Consider the following 24798-nt stretch of genomic DNA (forward strand, 5'->3'; position numbering starts at 1 on the left):
AAACCCATTAAAATATCATTTGTGACCTGTAGAGCTGAGTTCACATCAAGGGGAGGAGGAAGAGGAGGAGGCTTCAGAGGTCGTGGTGGACCTAACTTTGATATAAAGGGAGGAGATTTGACGTTTAGCTCTCCTGGCAACATGAATTTTGCACGGCGACAAGAGTGTAACAAGTACGGTGCACCCAAACCTGGAGATGCAGGATTTGGGGGTGGAGATCGCGGTGGCAGAGGTGGATTTGGTGGAGACTGTGGTGGTGGATACAGAGGTCGTGGAGGTTTCCGAGGTGGTGACCGTGGTGGTGGATACAGACGTCGCGGAGGTTTCCGAGGTGGTGACCGTGGTGGAAATCGTGGAGGCTATGGAGGTGGTGGCTACAAGATGGGAGGAAGAGGCGACCGCAGAGATGACAGGAGAGAACGACCATACTAGATGCTGCATGGGATAAATCCATTCCTGTCTGGGACATGGCCGCAGAGGGACGAGAAGAGGGAGGGCGGGCATCACCCGCTCACACTTGCCTGCTTGTTGTTTTTGTAGCCAATTCATCCTCTAGTCACTGGTCCCCTGTGGGCGGCGGAGGGTTAATGTGAAGCCATGGCTGGGTTGGTTGTTTTGTTAATTTCTTTATACATCTTTTAATTTCCTCTCAGATTCTAGCTGCAGGTGTTTTGAGGTAGATTTGTATCATTGTTTTGCATGAACCTGATAAAAATGTTTTACTTGGATTTTTGTTCTTCCACAATATAAAAGCTTTGACTTTCAAAAAAAAAAAGAAAAAGAAAAGGGAAATAAAATAAAATCACAGATATGTGTATATATACGCAAGTGGATGTGCTATATATTTGCACAGATGTTGATAAACACGTATAGACGCGTACAGTCTGACAGATTCTCCAACCCGTAACCCTTCTTTTTTCTTTCACATTCGCTCAACAACCCCCCCCCCCCAATCTGGCACTCAACACATCATAAGTGCCCAAATACAAAACCATTTTGATCTGCTAAAGTATTAATGAATTAAATGGAAGATCTTGGAATAGGAGATGTATGGAGACTGAACAACCCAACTAAAAAAGAATACACCTCCTTCTCCCCTGTGCATAAATCCCTCCCCCGAATTGACTTCTTTCTCTCAAATAATTCCATCGCACAGAAGATTACCTCTAAAATACATCCTATAATCATTAGTGATCATGCGCCAATATCCCTCACCCTAAAGTGTGACTCTAATCAAAAATTATCCTCTCAATGGCGCTTTAATACTTTTAATGAAAGTGAATTTGGAAAAATTATAAGAAAAGAATGGGAGGACTTTCTATTAACAGACGACTCCCTGGAAGTGTCACCTCAGGACATTAATAAGATTTTTCGTGATTATTATCAAAACCTATACTCATCAAACCTAAACCCTGACCTTGACCTGAAGATATTAAAACCAATAACTTAAACCTACCACAGCTCACCATGGATCAGAAAACCACCTTTGACGCACCATTAGCCTTATAGGAACTACAAAATGCTTTGGATAGCATGTCAACAGGCAAAGCACCTGGTCCAGATGGGTTCCCTGCTGAATTCCTAAAACATTTCTGGTCAATGCTGGCTCCGCTTTTTTTTAAGAGTAGTGACAGAGATTAAAAATAAAGGTTTCGTAGGAGGCCACATGAATACAGCAAACAATAAATTATTACTTAAACCAAACACAAACGCCATGCTACCCTCAAGCTACCTTCCCATCTCACTTATTAACACAAATATAATTTTTTTTCTCCAAAGCACTCACTTCCAGGTTAGAGAAAGTAGTACAGTCAATTATATACCAAGACCAGACAGCATTTAAAAAATGGACACCCCACAGACAATGTGAGAAGACTGTTTAATTTGATCAACAGAACTCTAGAAAGAAAACAATAATCTTGTCACTCGACGCAGAAAAAGCATTTGATAGAGTCAATTGGTCATTCCTCCTTGCTGTCCTTGGCAAATTTGGCTTTGGAGAATCAGTCATACAATGGATCTCCACCCTGTACACTAAACCTAAGGCCTCAGTAACCACAAACAAAATACCATCCCAAAGATTCACACTACAGAGGGGAACCAGACAAGGTTGCCCACTCTCACCTTTGCTCTTTGCAATATTCGTTGAACCCCTCGCAGCAGCTGTACATCAGAATTCTGTTATTAAAGGAATCCACTCCTCCATTTCAGAAATTACAAAAAAGATTACAAAATTAATCGTTATGTGGATGATATTTTACTCTATTTGGAAGAACCGCAATCCTCATTAGAAGAAGTATTTAAACTAAAAAACAGCTTCTCTAAATTATCAGACTATTCCATTAACTGGTCAAAACCATTAATCCTTCCATTAACAAAAAGTTCATGGAACCCGGCAAGCCAAACTCACAATACCCCTCCCCCACAAATACAATTAAATATCTAGGCTTAAGTATATCACCAAACTTAAATGAATTATTATTAATAGATCCGCTGTTGGATAAAGTCACAGAAGATCTGCAGAGATGGAACAATCTCCCCATCTCACTCCTTGGCAGAATATCCTCAGTTAAAATGAAGATCTTACCTAAAATAATCTCTATGATCTCACTGAAACCACCAACACAATGCTTCAAAAAATTAGATTCTGCAATTACAAAATTCTATTCTAGGAATAAAAAACCCAAAATAAGCCTTTCAACCCTTCAAAAAAATAAAAGCGAGGGTGGTTTAGAAGCCCCTTATTTCATGCAGTATTACTTAGCAAACCAAATGTTATATTTAACAGAATGTGTTACCTCTGGATGCCCTACTAATCCCTCCAAATTTAATTACACCTCAAAACACCCCCCCCCGGAGGGTGGCCTTGTCTGTGCCATATGTATGTGGCCCAACACAACATATCTAAAGGTTGCTAGTCAGGCTCATGCTATTACTACATACACCAAATAATCATTAAGCGCTCCATTAACACCCCCTCCCAGTGCATGGACTCGCAAAGTTTGAGGAGCTGTGCTGCTTCCTCTGTGTTAGCAGCTGCTTGTCAAAGGCTCAGTGCAGATGTCCATTTGTCCTCTGTAAAAGTCTATCAGTTCTGAGTGTTGGACGCACTGAGAGACGTTTGAGGAAACACTGCATGTATTCCTCTCGTGTAACTAACTCTGTCGCTCCGTTGCACCCGAGCGATAAGACTCTGTGGAGCTCACAGGGCTATTTACACAACGTCCAGAATGCAGTTTCGCAGCACTACAGAATTTAGTCAGTCACAAATTTCAGCCTTAATGAAATAAAAAGTCAAAAGTGGTGCAAAATGTTGATGTTGTGCTGCTAGTAAAAGGGTCTTTGTGGCATTTTTCTCCATGACCCATTATTGTTTTTCTTGTAAAACTATATTAATATTGAAAAAAATAAATAAATCAAGTTTAAGTTACCTATTGCCATTTTGAGGAAAAGTATTGAGATATGAATATTGGTTCATATCACCCAGCCCTAATGTAACCAAAGCAGTAACATTTTATTATATAAAGGATATTATTGTCCAAACTGTGGGAAATTAGGGGTTCAAAAGACTGCTTACAGTAGGAATATACTGTATTAACATGAGTGTGTTCCCTCAAAAACGAATGGAAATCACGAGACTGATATGCTGCCTTGTTATGTAGCAAGTGTTGCTAATGCTACACCATTTTTGTTAAGCAAAGTAAAAAGACTGTTGTGTGGTCGACCCTCACCTTTGTTTCTGAGACATCAATGTGGTTTGGCCCAGAAGAGTCCATGATGCAAGAGTGTTTGGTAGCTCATCTTTGTATGTGAGGGGTGAAAGTGGTACACCAGTGGTTGTCACTACTACAACCGCTCCGCACACCACAAGAGAGGCTTTGAGTGCACATTTTGCAGGTCTGTAGTGTGACCAAAAAAAACATGTTCACTGATTCTTGCAATGAATACAATAATGACAATAAAGAGACACAAAAGTCATTATTTTAAGATGAGTCATATTTATGATATAAAGTTATAGTTGTATTACATTATGAAGTTTATAATTATCAGATTTAAAGTCTTAAGACACAAGTCATATTTGATACAAATCCACAACTTGTATATTTTTAGGTCACCAACTAATATGACTTCATTCATGGTGCCACATTCCTTAAGTAGTAACTGTTCCTCGTAAAACATGTTGGATGCTGATGGGGGTCTTTACATCCCAATTAGTTATGGACATAATACATTTCTACAGAACAAATACTCAAAATGTCCTTTTCTCCATAGTCATAAAACACCTGTATATAAGGAGCATCCCATATTCACTTTACATATGGGCAACACAGTGTAATAAATAGGGATGTAATGAAATGGTCAACTCAAGATACGATATGAAATATAATATAGGGCTCACAATACAAAATACAACTGATACGACATAAGAAATGAAAAAAAAAATCCCACTGAAGAGTAATAAATCTTTGTTTGCCGAATATTGTTTGAGCCTTTAAGCTGTTTCTCGTTTGCTGGGAGTCCGCAGCTTCACTCCACGTGTGCCCCTATATGTCAGGTATAGATCAGTGTTCGCCTCAACAAGTAAGAACATTACTTTTGCTAAGACAATGTCAAAAATTTTGGAGATCTCCTTTGTTCATATTGCACTTCTGTTGGAATTATGTTTGGGTTTTTTAGCTTTAGGTTTTCAATGCTTGATAAATTCAGTTCAATATCCTCCCCTGAACATCAGACGACATTCTCCTCACAGACAGACATAAAAGTGATGGCCGTTTTGACAGCAAACTCACTGTTTGATTATGTATTTACTGCTAAATCTACTGCTAATCGAACTGAATCCAAGAAAAAATAAAGAAGGGAAGCCTCGGTAGTGATGGCGATAATGCAAAAAAAGTTATTACATGTAAAATTATCTTTAATAAAATTCCTGCCCTAGTCTGTATTTTTGTGTTATTTCCAGAGATTTGTGATTGTGACGGTACTTGTTTGTCGAGAACTGAATAAAAATACTACGACATAAATCAAAATCAGAACCAGAATCAACTTTATAAGTCATTGCACATGTTACAGAGCAACGGAATTTCATTTCAGTTTCATCCCGTCCAAAGAAACATGAAAAGACAATCACATGGGAGGACAAGAACAGGAGAACTGTGGGTCGCCACACGGGCGGCGACCCGTATTTAGAAGAAAAGTGGGAGATCAAAAGGAGGAGAAGTGAGGGGAAATGGCAGGTTTTAAACTGAGTTCACTATTGAGGAGGACAGTATTAAACTAGGAAAAAACCTCCTCGGTGTACATGCACCAAAAGCAAAACACAGTCACACAGAAACCATAAACAAAACAAGACACAGTCACAACAAAAACTTGAGGACATAGTTTGTGGGCTGGGGTTACAATATCTAAAGAAGAACAGGAACCAATGAGAGGGTTTGGGTGAATTTCACTAATGACGCTTTACTGTAATGTGTTTTTCAGAGACATGAAGAAAGTTCAGACCTCTGGCTCTCCAAACAGGTACGGTTATATCTGGAACTAACAATTTTACTGTAAAGGGTTGTAATTTCACCTGATACTACATCTGCCCCAATACAGGGGCATATAATTGTCACATATAAACACTTTGGGGCAGATTTTAGGAAGGTCTGTGACTGCGAAAACGTGCTAAAATATCACTACTCACACTGATAGATGTTAAAGCGCATCTGTCAAGCACGCAATCCATTTAGCATGTTTGCCCCTGATAAATATGTAATGCAAGTGGCTCAGCTTTGAGGCGCCAAAATTTTGGAGGAGAAAAAACAAATACATTAATGCAGCATGCACAATCAAAATGAGCAAACCAGGAACCATGGAACAGGCATCTGCCTGAGGCGTAGGCGATTGGAGTGGGAATGAGGGGAGATGATGTCCTCTTGTCAACAAAATGACCAAAATGCGTCCCCTTTGTTAACCTGCTATCCCAGCACCACTCTTTAATAACACACTGATCGAACTGTCGTCCTGGACCTCCATGAGCTTGTGGCGTGGCCTTGACCTCGGTGGCTTGAGTGAGTTGCTGGGGTGTTCCTGCCCCCTTCGTGCACATCTGGGTGGCCCTTGGTTGCTGGGGGCCTGCGTGTTTCTCGGCCACTCTTTCCTCTTGCTCTCTGTCCCCCTGTCTCGTCCTCCCCCCCTCCTCCGCCTTCGCTCTGCGCCTGCTCTCCCATTGGGTTTGGCGTGGGGGGCTCCTGTCGACCCGGGATGCTGGTGGGGGGGCTGTCGCCTTCGCTTGGGGGGCGGGCGGTGCTGCGCCGGGTGGGTAGCTTGGGGGTTGGCTCGTCTGGGGGCCTGGGATGGTGGGGTTTATGGCTTAGGGACGGGGGGGGCCCGGGGGGGGGGTGGCTGCTCTTGGGGGTGGCGCTTGCGTCCTGGGTTGTTGGGTGGCGGGGTGTGGCGGTGGGTTGCTCCGCCGGCCGGTCTGGGCGCCTTGGCCTGGTTCCCTGGGGCGCGCCTTCGCTGAGGGTGCCGCTGGCGCGGTGGGCCCCGGGGGCTCACTTGGGGGACCGCAGGGGCCGGCTTGTGTAGGTTTGGGGGGAGGGAAGGGTGAGTTGTGGGGCCTCGCCCGCGCTGGGGCCCCCCTGGGTGTGCTGGGTGGGTGTGTGTGGGGGCACGGCCAGTGGCTCCTGTCCTGGCGGATCCGCGTCGGGAGTGTAGGAAAGAAAATTAAAAAAAAAAGGTTAACCTGCTATCCCCTCTCTGTCCGCGCAGAGCAGGGTTGCTAAATTGAGTATTTTCTGCCTGACTCACTGATCTTTTACAAGGTTTCCCATTTAGGTATTCAACTGCAGCTGATCACCACTGTTTAATTAGCCCCAGTGTTGACATCATTTTAAGTGAACAGCATAGCTGATTAAGCTAATTGACAGGGTGGTAATTGTTAAGTTGAAATAAAATTTTAACTCTACATACCACAGGTTTGCAATGAATCTGTGAATTGTTCAGAGAGCTGTAACAAAGGACAACTATCCTGTCTGCAATCTTTAGGACTCTATGCAGAGTCTTCCTCTCTTTCTTTGAGGTGTTTCCATGTCATACAGTGATGCCAGCAGTCAAGATGCTCTTTATTAGTTCTCTGTAGACCTGGGTGAAAGGGCAGCAGTGCAGACAGCTCTCCTAAGCAACTAGAAGAAGTACAGTCTCTGCTGGGCTTTTTTCACTGTGGCAGCAGTGTTTAAAGTCCAGCTCAGGTCCGACGTCCAGAGGTGTAAAGAGTACGGATATATCCTACTCAAGTAGAAGTACAAGTAAGTCATACTGAAAATACTCAAGTACAAGTCAGAAGTAGCTCAATTAAATAGCACTCAAAGTAAAAGTTACTAGTTACTTTCATCCCCCACATTTAATTCTGGTAATAAACGTTGCAACGATTCCCTTGCATACAGTAAACATTAGGGATTGTAACAATATCTAAATCTCACAGTATAATTACAGTTGTTTGATAATTATTACAATATTTTGGGAAAGCTCACGGTTTTAGAGGATGGCACACAATTTGCAGGAAAGCTATCAATAACAAAAATATAGACCATTGAGAAATTGTCTGTTTACCATTTCGACAGCGTTTATTATTATACTTATAGATTCATGACATTAGAAATGACTACTGCCTACTAACAGATACAGATTCTTTAGCTAAAGAAAGGCCATAAATAATGTATAGATTACAAAAATCTTATCACCTGCGTTGCTCACATAGTTCACTTATAAGCTTGTTTATAAATATATTTATGAACATACATGTTCATAAACTAGCTTATGAGTGAAGTGTAATTGTAAATTTTTAATTGTTATGTGTATATTCTTAACTGAAAAAATAAATAAATAATCAATAAAGCGTTGTGACTGATGTGTCATTGCACCTTACAGAACCAAGAACCAGTGTTCTCCGAAGACGGCAACAGGTTCTTCCTTACTGTTCCAGTCAAACAGGGAGGACGAGGAGAATTTCATCACATCGCTATGTTTACAACACAGGTAAAGATTTTGCTATTCCTCACTAGATATGAGGTTCTAATTATAGTGTGTTGTATTTTCTTGCTCTTCTATACTAGCTCCCACAGTCTTGTTTGAACACTACACATGCACACATATCAGTAGCTCTGCAATTGGTTTAAAAGTGTGGAGAAAATGTAAGAAGCCATATGATTGGCTGAAAGCAAACACACCTGATTGGCTGATGAATCAGTCAATCAGTTTTATCAGCCAATAGTGACGTCAGACCGTGACGTCAGTGCGGTCTTAAAATTCTCCACAAACATTTCTCTCACAAATGCACAGAGGTTTCACAGCACAGAAGCAGTTTGTAAATGCACATTCAGCAATTTGCATTATCTGTGGATTTATATTACAAGTGTGCCTCAAAATAATATTTGTGAAGTAGAGCATGTGCATTTCAGAATTTATATTACAAGTTTGCATAAAATATATATTTGCGAAACAGATTGTGTGCATTTGTGAATTTGAAATACAACTATACAAAACAAATATATATTTGTGAACCAGAGTGTGTGCATTTGCAAAACCGATTGTGTGCATTTGTGAATCTGAAATACAACTCTGAAACAAAGCATGTGCATTCGTGAAAAACCCTGCAAGAGTTCATTCATTATGATACTGTTCTGATTTCATAATAATCCACTCAGTTCCACACATGTTCTGTGTTAGTATCTCGTGCTGTGAGCTGCTGGATACTTCACAATATCACTCCGTAGCGACATAATCTCACTTGTTCCTGCTTCTTCCTCCTTTGCTAAGGTAGCATCAGTGGCTAATCTCACGTCTAAAGGTACGCTGCTGCCACCTTCAGGCCACAGTTGATTACTACATCACATTACAGTTTAGATATGGATGAGGGCCCTCCGCCAGGGTGTATTTTAGTAATCTGTGTGAAAATGGCACTGAACGTTTGGATTTGAAATGACGAGTTATCTCGTCAATCGCACTGAGTGAGTTAACTGCTCCTGAAAAAACACCCAAGATCAAGGCAAAAACTTGGTGGTTTAGTTAGACTTTAAGGAGAAAAATACAAGACAAACAAAACGTATACTCTAAAGGTTGAACTGCATGTTGTGTGACAAGATATCGCAATATATTAAATCATCACAAGATGTGCGGTTGAGGGTACGAGTGGTATTGTGAGCGGGGTCAGATTAAAACGAAAATACACTCAATTTACTACACACCATTATGTTTGGTTTTCTTTTATTCCAATTGAGTTGAAAAGGTCATACCCATGACATCTTCTTCTCCCCCACCGTCCTCACCACTGGCTCGCCTCAGGGCTTTGTGCTGAGCCCCCTCCAGTTTTCCCTGTATGACTCAACAACACCCTGGCTGTCATATGGTGAAGTTTGTGGATGATGGTGGTCTAATCAATTGCTAACAATGATGAGTCCGGCTACATGAAGGAGGTAGAACATCTAGGGGGTTGGTGCAAAGAAAACAATCTCTGCATCAACACAAAGACCAAGGAGATGCTCGTGGACTTCAGGAGGGGCACAGTAAAAGGGCTGTGGTGGAAGTGATCTCCAGCTTCAAATACTTAGGTGCACACCAAAGTGAGGGCTCACCAGTGCCTCTACTTCTGAAGCGTGCTAGTTTGGGGTGCTCAGTCCTGAAGTCCTTCTACAAATGTGTGGTGGTGAAGGGTGTCCTGTGCTCCAGCATCACAGTGTGGTATGGAAGCTGCTCTGTAGCAGTGAAAAATTATCTGCAGAGAGTAGTGAAGGCCACACAGAAGACTGTGGGGGGCAGCCTGCCCACCACTATGGACAGCTACAATCCCTAGATGCTGAAGGATCCCTCAAAGGGTACAGTCCCATCCAACTATCGCCCAATAACCTGCCTCTCCACAACGTGGAAGCTCATGTCCGGCACCATAGCGGCTAAGATTAGTGGGCACATGGATCAATACTTGAGCACAGCTCAGAAGGGAATCGGTAAAAATACCAGAGGTGCCAAACACCAGCTCCTGGTAGACAGAACAGTCGCTCGAGACTGCAGAACCCGACATACTAACCTGAGCACTGCCTGGATTGATTACAAGAAGGCCTACGACTCAATGCCACATACTTGGATCATTGAATGCCTGGAGCTATACAACATCAACAGGACTCTAAGAGCCTTCATTGCAAACTCGATGAGGCTGTGGAAAACCACCCTTGAAGCCAATGGCAAGCCACTTGCACAAGTCTCCATCAAATGTGGCATATTCCAAGGAGACGCCCTGTCCCCACTGCTGTTCTTCATAGGTCTGAACCCCCTCAGCCAAATAATCAACAAGACTGTCACCATCAGTCACTTCCTCTACATGGATGACATCAAGCTGTACGCTAAGAACGAGCGAGACATCGACTCACTGATCCACACCACCCGGATATACAGTGCAGACATTGGGATGTCATTCGGACTAGAGAAGTGTGGTCTGATGGTGACTAAGAGAGGGAAGGTAGTCCACACAGAAGGGGTCTCACTCCCAGAAGCAACAATAGCAGACATTGAGGACAGTTACAAGTACCTCGGAATCCCACAAGCAAACGGCAACCTCAAAGAGGTGACAAGGAAAGCGGCTACGGCCAAATACCTCCAACGAGTAAGGCAGGTCCTAAGAAGCCAGCTCAATGACAAGAACAAGTCTCGGGCAATAAACAGCTATGCCCTGCCAGTAATCAGATACCCTGCAGGAATAATAAGCTGGCTAAAGGATGAGATACAGACCACAGATGTTAAGACGCGAAAGCTCCTAACCATGCACGAAGGGTTCCACCCCAAATCCAGCACTCTGAGACTGTACGATAGCTGGAAGGAAGGAGGCCGAGGACTAGTGAGTGTGAGAGCCACTATCCAGGATGAAACATCCAAGATCCATAAGTACATCAAGGACAAGGCTCCAACAGATGACATGCTCAGTGAATGTCTCAGACAATGGGGAACAGAAGATGAGGTCCTGGAGGTTCCGTCATGGGAGGACAAGCCCCTACACGGGATGTACCACCGAAACATAACTGAAGTGGCGGATATCAAGAAATGCTACCAATGGCTAGACAGAGCCGGACTAAAGGACAGCACAGAGGCACTCATCATGGCTGCACAGGAGCAGCTCATGAGCACCAGAGCAATAGAAGCCCAGATCTAAGGTGGTAGAAAATGACCAAGCCAAGATCCTGTGGGACTTCCAGATACAGACGGACAGAATGGCTAATTGCTAACCAACCAGACATTGTGGTGGTGGACAAAGAGCAGAGGAAAGCCGTTGTGGTCGACATAGCAATACCAAGCGACTTCAACATCAGGAAAAAGGAACACGAGAAACTAGAGAAATACCAGGGGCTCAGAGAAGAGTTGGAGAAACCTGGAGGGTGAAGGCATCAGTGGTGCCCGTGGTCATTGGGGCACTCAGGGCAGTGACCCCCCAGACTGGAGGAGTGGCTCCAGCAGATCCCAGGAAATACATCAGACATCTCGGTCCAGAAAAGTGCAGTTCCAGGAACAGCAAAGATACTGCGCAGAACCCTCAAGCTCCCAGGCCTCTGGTAGAGGACCCGAGCTTGGAGGAAAAAAGAGACCGCCCGCAGAGGGTGAGGAAGAGTTTTTTTTTTTATATGGCAAGCCATTCAGGAAACAATATATATATTTATGAACGTCTGAATATATATAAGAAAAGTTTATATATATATATATATGTGAAAGTGTATTTATATATATATATATATATATATATATATATATATATATTTATATGAAAGATTTAATACATATATATGAAAAACCCGGACGCCATCTTTGTAGTCATTTATTTTGTTCGAGACAGAAGAGGTAAAGACAGGCAGACACTGTGCAATTTTTTCAATCGTTGTATCAGCTCCAGCTCAAACTCATGTTCTCACACCTCTTCTGTGTCGAACGATTCTGAGTAAATGTGCAAAAGTTTTAGACAGAGGCTGTTAGGGGACTTTCGAGAGAAGTGCTGCACCTGGTCCAGGACGTCTCCTCACACAATATGACTGTTTAGGATTTATTTCAGCAGTTTTCTGGTCCTGCTCATGTTTTCATTCAGTGTGTGGATGTTTTATCTCGTAAAAAGCTGCTCACGGTTATGTTTTGTTTCGCGGTGTTACGGTCCAAATAGTATCCAGATAATCTGGTGACTGACTATCAACTGAGGCTGATGTGAGGAACAATTGATGTTAGAACTTCTGACATTTGACACTTTTACAAAAACAATTGCAGCTTTTTTACGGACAGTATGTTCATTTTGCACGTTATAAAATCTTTTAAACGAAACGTCATCGACACACAAATTACACCTCTGCTATCGGTGTGAGGTGGAAAACATGATACAAGATCATTTTTATCAAACGCAGCAGAATAAAAGTCTGTCTGTCGGTCGTTCTGTGTGGTCTTTCATATACGTATATATAAAAATACACTTTCATATATATTTATAAACACACTTTCATGTATATATATTGTATATATATATATATATATATATATAAATACACTTTTATGTATATATATATATATATATATATATATATATAAATATAAATACACTTTCATATACAGTGAAGAAAATAAGTATTTGAACACCCTGCTATTTTGCAAGTTCTCCCACTGATCCCACTGATCATCCAAATGGCCAATGACCATTTGGATGATCCAGAGGAGTCATGGGAGAAAGTTTTGTGGTCAGATGAGACCAAGATTTACCTTTTTGGTCATAATTCCACTATGCGTGATTGGAGGAAGAAGAATGATGCGTACCATCCCAAGAACACCATCCCTACTGTGAAGCATGGGGGTGGTAGCATCATGCTTTGTGGGTGTTTTTCTGCTCATGGGACATGACGACTGTACTGTATTAAGGAGAGGATGACTGCAGCCATGTTTTGTGAGATATTGGCCAAAAACCTCCTTCCCTCAGTCAGATCATTGAAGATGAGTCGTGGCTGGATCTTCCAACATGACAATGACCCAAAGCACACAGCCAGGAAAACCAAGGAGTGGCTTCGTAAGAAGCATATCAAGGTTCTGGAGTGGCCTAGCCAGTCTCCAGACCTAAATCCAATTGAAAATCTTTGGAGGGAGCTGAAAGTCCGTGTTACTCAGCGACAGCCCAGAAAGCTGACTGATCTAGAGAAGATCTGTGTGGAGGAGTGGGCCAAAATCCCTCCTGCAGTCTGTGCAAACCTGGTGAAGAACTACAGGAAACGTTTGACCTCTGTAATTGCAAACAAAGGCTACTCTACCAAATATTAACGTTGGTGTTCAAATACTTATTTTCAGCTGTATCACATGAATAAATTGTTAAAAAATCATAGATTGTGATTTCTGGATTTTTCTTTTTAGGTTATCTCTCATACAGTGGACATGCACCTTCCATGAAAATTCCAGACCCCTCCATGATTTCTAAGTGGGAGAACTTGCAAAATAGCAGGGTGTTCAAATACTTATTTTCTTCACTGTATATATATTAAGTCTTTCATATATATATATATATATATATATATATATATATATTTAATTTCCTGATCGGCTTGCCATATATATATACATGTATATATATATATATAAACTGGGCAGTGTTACACCCTAGTGAGAGCAAGAGGAACAGAGGAGAAGGAGTTAGGGTGGGAAATTAGGAGGAAGGATTGACAATAAGCTATTTTATTTGTGCTAAACATATAATGTGATACTATTGTGCACATCTACTGTGTCAGTCTGGTGACAAATATAGAAAGATTAAAGACATCACACTGCCTAGGTACAATGATGGTGACCTTGAACAAAGGATTATGAAACCAATAGTTGGGATTAACGCAGTGGCGGCTGGTCCATTTTTCTCTAGGGGGGGCTATAACTTCAAAATAGATATTCACCAAAAACAGGTTTTGTGTAGCTTTGAACAAATAAGTAAGAACAATTGCACTTACAGAACTGCTTTCAAACTAACCACATTTATTGTCATCGAACCCATAAACAAGCAAGAACAAATATAGTATATAGTAGTACAGTATATACCAGTGGTTTTCAAACTTTTTTGGCTAAAACTTTTTTGGCTCAAGTACCCCCTTTCTCTCATTTCTGAATTCAAGTACCCCCTTATGTCCAACTACCAAATTTTGCTCAGAATACTATGAAAAAACAACTATAGATCAAAATGATGGAATGAATGAGCGATAACACACAATTTATAGAATCTCTTTTTCTAAATAAGTGGAAAGAAGCAGTATTTAGTGCCTCATGAATAGAATTTATTTTATTTTTTTAATCATTTATGGTCATCTCCCTCCTGATGTGAGACCAGGAGAATCCTTGTTTTTTCAGTTGGTGTTCTAATCAGTATATTATCATTATTTTACTCTCTTAGTGTCATTTTGGTGTCATTTTGCAGATTTTGTTGTTGGATGTCTATTCTTGTTATTATTCAGTTGATTTTTCTCATATTTGGTGTTTTTATTGTTGTTTTGTGAATTATATTTAGTAGTATTATCATTTTGAACTAAATAAATAAACATTATAAAACCCCATATTTTTAATGCTTTCATTTGTTAATTTTCCTTTTCTCTCTCTCTCTCTCTTAAGTACCCCCTGTAGTGCCATCGCGTACCCCTAGGGGTACACGTACCACAACTTGAGAAACTCTGGTATAGAGAATAGAGTGAGTGAGTGTGCGTCAGGATTATTATACTTATTGAAATCCAGTTTTAGTTAGTTTAACAAGTAATTAAATAAAAACGGGGTTGAAAAATGAAGTGGTGAATTAATATACATAATTTAGGACCTGACAATATATAATTTAAGACTTAGTTTACAAAATATGGACATATTCAAGATTTGAAATCATCAAATGTAGTTTGTTCCTAGTTTGTTATGTTTCTTTGCCTTCTCTGAAAAGTGCTTTAAATGGGTCCTATCTGTCTTTATCCATGCTGTGTCAGCAGGTAAGCAGGGAAAGCAGAATTATTTAATTTCTCTTTTTCATTTTGCTTCTCCTTCTAACATCCCACGGCTTCACCTGTCAAAGCCACTTTATGACGGACCATTGTGACATCAGCCCCTCCCATGGCTGGAGGAGGGTGTTGTGTGAATGTTCCAGCTGCATTCAACTCTGCATAGCAGAGCAGACTCTGGGCGCAGTTTACATGGACGCATGTAAACTGCGCCCAGAGTCACTCCATTGACTCATATTGAAGAGGCGTTACTGTGAATGCAAAACAATTTTGTTAATTACTGCTCCAGACAGTATTGAAACATTAATCACAGACAAATAATTAAGTTTAACCATTTATTTTTAAAAAGTTAAATTGTGCACAACACATCAACAACTACCGGAGCACTATATGCTCCCTGAAATATCTGTCCATCAATTTTCTGAGCAGCTTGCTCCTTCTTCCAAGTTTGCGGGGGTCTGCTAGTGCTTATCTCCAGCCGTCAATGGGCGTTAGGCGGGGGTACACTCTGGCAGAGTGCCAGTCCATTGCAGGACAACACACAGACAACCACTTACACTAACATTCACCCCTACAGGCAATCTAGAGACTCCAATCAACCTAACAGTCATGGTCTTGGATTGTGGGAGGAAACCTACGTACCAACTCTGTACAGCAGATTGGGTCAAATAAAAGACGTTTCTGAGCCTGCAGGTTCACATGAGGTCACAGCTGTGTTTGCAGCAGCTTGCCACGTCTCAGGTCACACCAGCTCCAGTCCCTCAGGCACTAAAAGCACTTTTATACAAAAAGCAATCCATTTCTGAATTAAGTACAGCCCAACTAAATAACTTTTCAAAATCAACAGCTGGAATTGGTTCAAAAGTTTGCTGGCCAAATTATTTGAGGGTGTCAATGACATGTGATGTGACTGATAGGTGTTGAATGGACAAATGTTTTTGTAAAGGCTTCTTCAGAACAACAGAAACATGAAATTGAAATAACTCAGAAACAGAGACACATTATTAACAATTAAATTACCTAAATAAACATTGGTTAATTATATTTTATAGTACATAAATACTTATTTAATCCATTACTTTGGTAGTGGTTACTGTAAAACTAGAAAGATCAACAGTTAGATTCAACTCAACTCAACTTTATCTATGTAGCGCAAATGACAACAAAGTAATCTCAGAGCGATTAACAAAAAAAAACATTTTAATGTAACCTTATAACCTTGTGAATCCAATCTCCGATGTATGGATTCCTGTGGTTAGAGCATTGATATAAACTGTGCATGAGAAATATTTAACTTTGCATTCAAACTTGTAAAACATTTTATTCATCTTGCATTGTTTCAGTCAGAGGCCATGCTATGGTTTCCACTCAGTCTGTGGAAGTCTCTTTGATGTAGATTTGGGTGTTGGTCAGAGATGTTACTAACATTAGTTATGTAGATAAGAAAATGGGATAGCTGCATTTTGAGTGGATGCCTTTTGTCTCCGGATTGGGGGGAAGACTTACTATATATTAACAGGCTGGAATGTATTGCTGGAGAAAGTTTGTCCTGAGGCTGAGTTTATGAAATCTTCTAGTTGAAGTGAGGGGTGCCGCGTGGTTCGCAAGCTAAGTCGTTGAATTGAAGTGTTGAAGGAAGCAGTTTGTTCTACTACACATTAGATATCACAGAACCAGGAATGAATGGTAATATATCCTTTCTTCAGTTCCGAACAGATCAAAACGAAGTCCGTCATCTGACTTCAGGAAACTGGGAAGTGACGAAGATAGTTTCCTACGATGAGAACACGGACAACCTGTAAGTTAAACAACTTGAAATCCATGTCCCAGAGGTTGAAAAAAATGGACACACTGAATATCTATAACAATTATTTACATTTCAAGAATAAAAACTAGTGGTAGGACTCGATTTAAAAAAAAAAAAACGAATCTAATTAATCAGAGACCTTATAATTTATTTTATTTTATTTATTTATGTATTTGTTTTTTATTTAGTACTTTAGAGTAGCCATTAAAGGAAAAAGAAAGAACATAAAAAATATCCATTCAGATGTATGAATATAAAAAAAAAAAAAAAGCAATAATAATAATAATAGTGTGCATGGAAGAGGTGGAAGCCAATAGGCTTATAACAACACCACTCCCAAGGAAACAATTAAATAAAAAACTAGCTTTAAGCCATGCCAGGTCACGACATAGACAAAATACCAAGTCAAATACAAATACATAGTGTCATATATACAATACTTGTAAAATCTTTACCTTTATGAGTCTTTGCTTTGTACTCAATGCAAATACTCAGCCATTAATTTATGTTTTAGTTTGTTTTTCTACATGGACAATGTTGTGGATGAATCCAGAAGATGGATATGTCTGTTCCATTCTTTAACTCCATGATACTTAATTGTCAGTTGATCCCAAGATGTATTATACAATGGCAGATGAAGGTGTACTTTTGCAGCCTGCCTAGTAGAATAATGATGAACCTGATAGTTATACATAAAATTATGTTTTATATTAGAAGGCCAGACATCATCATACAGTGATCTAAATACAAATGTACAAGTCATAATAGTATTTATATCAAAGATATTCAAGAGTTTAATTAAAAAAAACAAAGGTGCACTTGGAGCGTCATGTTTGGAAAGAGTAGCTATACGAACAAACTTCTTTTGTAGAATGAAAATTTTGGTTAGGTAAGTTGTGAAGGTATTTCCCCATTCAATATTGCCATAATTTAAATAAGGATAAATAAGACTGTAGTAAAGTGTTAAGAGACATTTACTAGATTTCTATTGTGACTTATGATTCCAATAGACTTAGTTATCTTTTTGCAAACTTTTTCAAAATGTTCCTTCCAGCACAGTTTATCATCAATCTGAACTCCTAAAAAACATGTAGATGACACATTGTTTTTATTCTTCATTATTAATGTAAATTTTAATTTGATCTCTATCATATTTTTTATTACCAGCAAATAACATAAAATTAATTTTTTTGGCATTTAATGACAATTTTTTTTTAGCTCTGAACCATTCTGAATAATTGTGAAGATCAAGATTTTTAGATTCATAATTTTTCATACTGACATACTGTTCTCTGTTAGATAAATAATTACAGATCCAAATATATACATTGTCCCTGAATCTATATTTATGCAGTTTTTGAAGCAGAATATCTTGGTTTATAGTGTCAAAAGCTTTAGATAGATCTAAAAATACACCAATTGCAAATTCCTTTTTATTCAAAGCCGTATGAATTCTATCCATTAGTTCAATAAGAGCCATGTGTGATGAATGATATTTGTGAAATCTGAACTGGTAATTATATATATTATATTTTGTTTGTGTTGAAGAAGTCTTCTATAATCAAGTTTTCCCAAAGTCTTTGAAAAACATGGCAATATTGGAACAGGACAATAATTTGAGAAGGATGCCTTTTCACCATTTTATATAAAGGCACAACTTTTTTATTTTTAGTTCTGAGGGTACTATGCCAGTTTTCATAGATAATGCAAAAATATAAGTAAATAGTAGCTGTAACATCTTTAATAATAGAAGCACTTATACCATTAGGCCAGTAGCAGATGTTTTTAAGCCTGCAATGATTTCCTGAACCTCACTGGAATTAGGCGGTTCAAAATCACTAAAAGAAAAAAAAAAAATACCTTTAATGTCGTCTAGTGGATTGGCATTTGTGGCGCAAATTCTCTTGGCCAGAGTAGCACCAACATTTGAGAAATAATTATTGAATTATTACATGCAATATCAAAAGGGTTACTGAAAGTACTATTTCCATCTGTATTTGAGTTGATTTGATTTCTGAAAGTGATCGCTGAAGTATTTTTTCTTTGTTATCATAAGAAGATGAGTGTATTGATTTTTATACAACTTATTATAGCTAAATTTAAGGGGGAAGGGGGGGAAAAATATTAAATAGCTTATTTTTAATGCGCGAAGATTTTATCAGTTCACTTGTAAATCATGGATTTTGTTTTTTTTACTTTACCCCCATGAGATTTTATAATTGGAAGGACCTCTCAAAAACATCATTGATTATTTGAAAATCTGATGAGCTGAGTTAGGATCATTTTCCCTAAAAACACTTTCAAAATAAATATTTTCCAGTAATTGTTTGAATTTGAATTTATTAGCAGTATTATATGCTCGGAAACTGGTAAGAGGCTCTTTATTCATCATATAACTGTTGCCTAATATAACCATTTGGAATTTTGGGAAATGGTCTGAAATATCTGTACATAATATTCCAGATTTTGTCTTATGGTTTAATGTGTTAAAAAGTATATTTTCTATTAATGTTGCAGAATGTGTTTCCTTTTTAAACAAATTAATATTGCAATCCCCAAAAATATTGCACAATTTATTTTCTCAGTTTATGTGTTCCAAAGAACTTGAAAAGCATTGATTGAAGTTCAAAACGTCTGTGTTTCGAGGTCTGTAAATACTACCAATTACAAGATTTTTAGTTTTATTATTAGACAATATTTCTATGAATACAGATTTGATTTGTGTTTCATTTAATTGCATGAAAAGATCATGTCGGACATTAAAATCCAGATTTTTGTGGACAAAAATGGAAACCCCTCCTCCAGACCTTAATTGCCTGACAAAGTGAGTTGAGTTATAGGATGTCAATTCATATAGGCCAAGTTCCAATTTCTGAAAACTCATGATTCAAAGAAGATACAAAATGTGCCATCTTTTCATAATTTTTTGGGAGACTGCATATATTTAAATGTAATACTGAAAACATGTTATTATTCTTAGAAGATGATTGTATGAGATTGTTAAGCTTGACATCATCAAAATACTCACGAGTTAACATTATTTGCATTTGAGAAAAAGTTTAAATCAGGATCTATTTCCAAACCATGCATAACATAATCTCTTGTGAAGTTCAAATTAATTAAATGCCAAAGTCTCATGTATAGATAGCCTGTTGTAATCATCAGAGAGAAAAATATGGGCTGAGATTTGTGCCACTAGAAACTGAATTTGAATAGTTGGTATTGAATTTGAAAGTAACAACTTGAAATTAAATTTACTGTTTTGAGACTGAATAATTCAATATTCAAAATTCACATTCACAGCATGCAATTCAAACTGTACTCGTCTGAAGTTTTTTCAGGGCTATATAAATATAGATGATAAATGTCTTTATTGTATGATATCTATGGTCACACCCTCAACGGCTGTAAAGGAGTTTTTGTAGACGTAATCCATGAATCAGTGATTGATTGCTCAACCTTGCGGACCTGAAGTGTGTCTCTGTTTAGTGAAATTGAATAGCGTGCAGTGAGTATGAATTTTGAATATAGAATTGTTGTTTGTTGCACAGATTCAGAAAAGTTTTCATTAATGTTAAATTTTGATCCCTTGATAAGCTTTGCCTTTTCCATCACAGTCGGTCCTTGTATCTCAGGAACGTCACCACTTTTGGTCTGGGTTTTCCTCCTTTACCGGGTGATTTTCCAGAGCAATGCACACGCTCCATTTCAAGTAAATAATCTCAATTAATCGCCTTAAATTGTGTTAAGAGAGTGCTAACATAATGTGCAATATCAATGGAAAAAAATGATTGTATTGTTTACAAGGCACAACCTTCAATTTAAGTAAGCTATTTTCATGCTTTTCCAGATTTTTTGGCAAACTTTGTGTATAAAATTAAAAACAGCATTTAGTGTAGTATATTCCAAAAAAGTGAAAACTGTCAGTGCAACATAGTTTGAATATCTGTGGAATTAAATCAATAGACCAACTGATGAAGCTGATAAATTTTGTTTGAAATTTTCTTTCTGCATAGCAGCAGTTCATAAGTTGGGTCAGACGGCGCTATCTGTAGCACCGCTTCTAGTCCTACATCCTCTACCACCGAGAGGAGTTGACTGTCCACTGCAATCCATTTAGCCAGTGAGTTTGTTAATTTGTCAGTTATTTGTTAGTTTGGACTTATTTTGGCTCGGAACCCTGTTATATTGTTGAGTGTGGTTTGGTGACACTGCCTGCTTAGACTAGGAACGTTGTCCATACCAGCTGCAACATGTTTAGGATTGAGGTGGTAGCGGAAGCTGGAAGAGCTCTGGTAATCGGTAAACTGTATCCAGCACAATTTTCACACAACTGGGCTTTTTTTTCCATCCAGTATATTATTTAGACTAAAATTTCCACCCACGAAACACAGCAATAACTTCTCCTCTGGTTTTCCTGTTTTTCATCTTGTGGTCTGTGCATCAGTATAATGGGTATACCAGGAACTTGTGCAATTAGAGAGCTTACACACTGTTTGGAGTGCAAAATAAATAAATAAAATAATTAATTAATTAATTCAATTATTAATCGCAAATAATGCAATAAAGTCCCAGCCATAATAAAAAGGTGTTTTTGGTTTATCAGATAAATCACTATAAATTATATGGGTTTTTTCCCTGTTAATGGTAACTACTATTTATTTTTCCCGAACAGTTATTTTCTCAGCACAGAAGGTTCACCGAGGAGAAGGCAGCTTTTCAGGTTTGTGTTTCTGCTATTTTGTGATAATAGGGGTTTGCAACTGTTGCAATATTTTCCCACCTTAAAATTCAATGGCTGACATAAAATGACTACATAAGCAGAGATAGAGTAGGTAGTCAAATAACTTTTAAAGTATATGCATATATATTTTTTTCATATCTGAAGATAATGTATTTTTCTTTCTCTTCAGTGTTAAAACAATCGGTCTCTTCCCACGTCTGTGTTTAACGTGTGAGCTTAATAAAGCTCACTGCCTGTTCTTTGATGCCGACATCAGCCCCACCAACCAGCACATTATCCTTCATTGCAAAGGTAAGATCAGCAGATAACCAGAAGCATAATTACTAGGGTCTCAAATAAAGGGTGCATGGTGGCTTAGTGGTTAGCACGTCCTCCTTACAGCAAGAAGTTCCTTGGTTCAAGCCCTGGGGTGGACACGCCCTTTCTGTGTGTAGTTCTCATGTTCTCCCTGTTGCTGTGTGGATATCCTCTGTGTACTCTGGCCTCCTCCCACAAACCAAAAACAAAACTGGAGTCTCTAAATTGCCCATAGGAGTGTGAGTGGTTGTTTGTCTGTCTGTGTGTTGCCCTGCAATGGACTGGCACCCTCTACAGGGTTTACCCCTGCCCAGCACCAAGTGTGAGCCAGGGATAGGGTCTGACAATGGATGGATGGATTTTTTAACAGCATATTGCAGTGCAAATCTGCATGTGTGTAGATGTGGTTGAGACCACCCTATTTAAATGAGCATTTTGCACGTTGAACATGAAGGGTGCAGGAAAGCTGTGTGGGAGAAAGCGCAAAATTAAATTTAAAGTCAATGAATTGGAGGTGAAAGTGCAACGGAGCAGGTACATGTTCTCTCTCTGCTCTAAGCCGATGACTGCACAAAATATTATTTATTTTAGTAAATACATTGACATTATTAAATGAATTATGGTACAAGAATGTAAATGAATGTGCTGCTACTTGAATGGACTTAAAAATGGAATTATTATTTTTTTATTTTCTATTGCCTATACACATTTTAATGTCTATAATATTTGTTCTTATCTTTTCTGCATATGATATCAAAGACTAACACTCTGGGCCAGATCCTCAAAAAGATTTCAATGGGTTAAACCAGCGCAAATGAGAGAAACAATTGTGCAATCCACAGATTGCCTAATATGGATGCAAACCGCCACCATCAGTAATGGCGGTCTGATTTGAATGTTTGTAAATGAGGGAACACTCATTACTCCTGCTAAAATTTGCCACCCTCGTATGGAAATATGTCTCAGAGCAAATAGCTCCTCATCCACAAACACCAACGCTATTTGCCACTTGCAGTTTGAGCAGCGCAGTTACCGTTGGTGAAACTCATGTATTAAATAAGCACAATTTTACCTTCACCCTTTCTCACTCTCTCCCTCGCCTAAATGTTTAAAGGTCCAGTATTATGCTAGTTTTCACCCATTCCATTTGTTCTAAGAACCCCAACAACACGAGCAATTGTCTTTTGCTATCCACACACTCGTTATTGTATTCAGTCAAAAAATTGCACATTATAGTAAAACACATGGCTACTTAGCGGCTAACGTGATTTGGAGTCTGACAAACGCTGCTTTATCACATCTGTTTTAAACACTCATCAGAGCTGCTAGATCGCTTTCTTGTCATCCTCACTTATTCTGACTATAGGAATAGACCATCTAATCTCCCTGGTACATTACTGTAGGACGTTGATCAATCCTTTATGATAACCCTATTTATTTGTATTCATTTTATTTATTTATTTATTCAGTTTATTTCCGACATGGTTACATTCACTTTTTTTTTTTTTTTACATTTTTTTTTTTTTTTTTTTTGTACATGCCGAAAAAGGAGACGAGAGAAGCAGTTTGCTTATCTGGGTCCCGTCCCCTGTTTTACCATCGCAAATTTACATGGGTTTACATGTCTCTCTGGTCAAACATTCTTGAGTTGTTCTGAACAGTCCTCTTTTTGTGTATTCTCATCTGTAGTCAGTGTTGTCTTTTTTTTTTTTTTTTAATTTTTTTTTTTTATTCCTCTTCCTATCTATCGTTGTTCGTGTTGGCCTTGTTCCCTGCCAGACGTTGTTAGTATTCCTCCAGTGTAAGAATAGTTCCTCTTTCGAAGGTGTTTGGAAGTTTTTTTTTCCCTTTTCATCCATAGTGTCACCACTCGGGAATGTCTCTTTTGGACACATAAGTTTGCAGCTTGTTTTGTGTCTACATCAAGGTTAATCCAGCTGTTGTTAGTTCTATTGGCAGTGTTGTATTTTCCACTGTTAGATTTAACTTGTATAAACACATTATTATATCTTAGTTCATAAGCAAGGTAGTAATTTCATTGTACAGGAAAACGTGTTTCTAACTGCACATATGACAATAAACACTTTGAATTTAAATTTAATGTAATCCTTAATCACCCCACCACCTAGCAATTGAAATGAATAAATGACAGACCTTTTTTACTCTTGGTTTCCACATTTAATTCAGTCTCCATAAAATAATCACAGTCTGAGTTTTGTTTCCAGTGTTTATATAGATCTGGGTCCATATCCATGATTACCATCAGTAATGTTGTTGTTTAGGTGGATCCTTCGTATTTTCCCAAGTCTTCTATCGTTTTGATGAGGATTGGTTTTCCGTTCTCTTCTCCCAGTGGTGTGATGTAATTTCTGCAGTTCCTTGTCCACGTCTTTAAAATCTTTCCTCCTTTTTTTATTTGGCGTGCCTTCCATGCGATGCTTGCATTTTTTTTTGTCAGGTTTTCATTAATAAAAACCTTCGTTTCCTTCAGCTTTCTTCCTTGCTTCAGTAGTTCTCCTTTGAATTTCATATTCGTGAAGGTTATTTTTACAGCTCTGTTATCATTTTTCTTTGGCAGGAGATGGCAGGAGTTGATGTTGTCAGGGTTCAGGACAATGTCCTTCGACTCCAGGTAGTCAATGACCTGTTGTTCAATCGATTTTGTTTCTTCGTCACACGCGTAACTCCTGGGTTTTATCTTTAGGCCTGTGATGATGACATCTTTCTCTCTTTCCTTTTGTTCCAGCTGTTCAACCCTGGCGTTCAACAATTTTATCTCTTCAGCATTTCTTTCATTCTTTTCCTTCAGTACCTTTGCAGTACCGATCTGCTCCCCGGGCGCTACATGGTGGCTGCCAACAGCTCCTCAGGGAAGGGTTAAATGCAGAGAACACATTTTGTGTATGTAGTTTTACATATATCGCAAAAAAGTATAACATATATTTTATATTAAA

The 24798-nt window shown here is 38.8% G+C and overlaps 1 protein-coding gene across 3 annotated transcripts in view; it reads left to right on the top strand.

Annotated features, from left to right (window-relative positions):
- The window catches only part of dpp10 (dipeptidyl peptidase like 10), a 185359-nt gene that overhangs the window by 132662 nt on the left and 27899 nt on the right, over positions 1 to 24798 (top strand). For all 3 annotated transcript variants that reach the window (XM_028436497.1, XM_028436499.1, XM_028436498.1), the window contains 5 exons: positions 5479 to 5517; positions 7909 to 8016; positions 16703 to 16794; positions 21479 to 21526; positions 21717 to 21838. In XM_028436497.1, the coding sequence (XP_028292298.1) occupies positions 5479 to 5517; positions 7909 to 8016; positions 16703 to 16794; positions 21479 to 21526; positions 21717 to 21838 (409 nt within the window). The remainder of the gene's footprint in view (positions 1 to 5478; positions 5518 to 7908; positions 8017 to 16702; positions 16795 to 21478; positions 21527 to 21716; positions 21839 to 24798) is intronic.

The sequence above is a fragment of the Gouania willdenowi genome, chromosome 21, assembly GCF_900634775.1.
Source record: "Gouania willdenowi chromosome 21, fGouWil2.1, whole genome shotgun sequence".
Lineage (NCBI taxonomy): Eukaryota > Metazoa > Chordata > Actinopteri > Blenniiformes > Gobiesocidae > Gouania > Gouania willdenowi.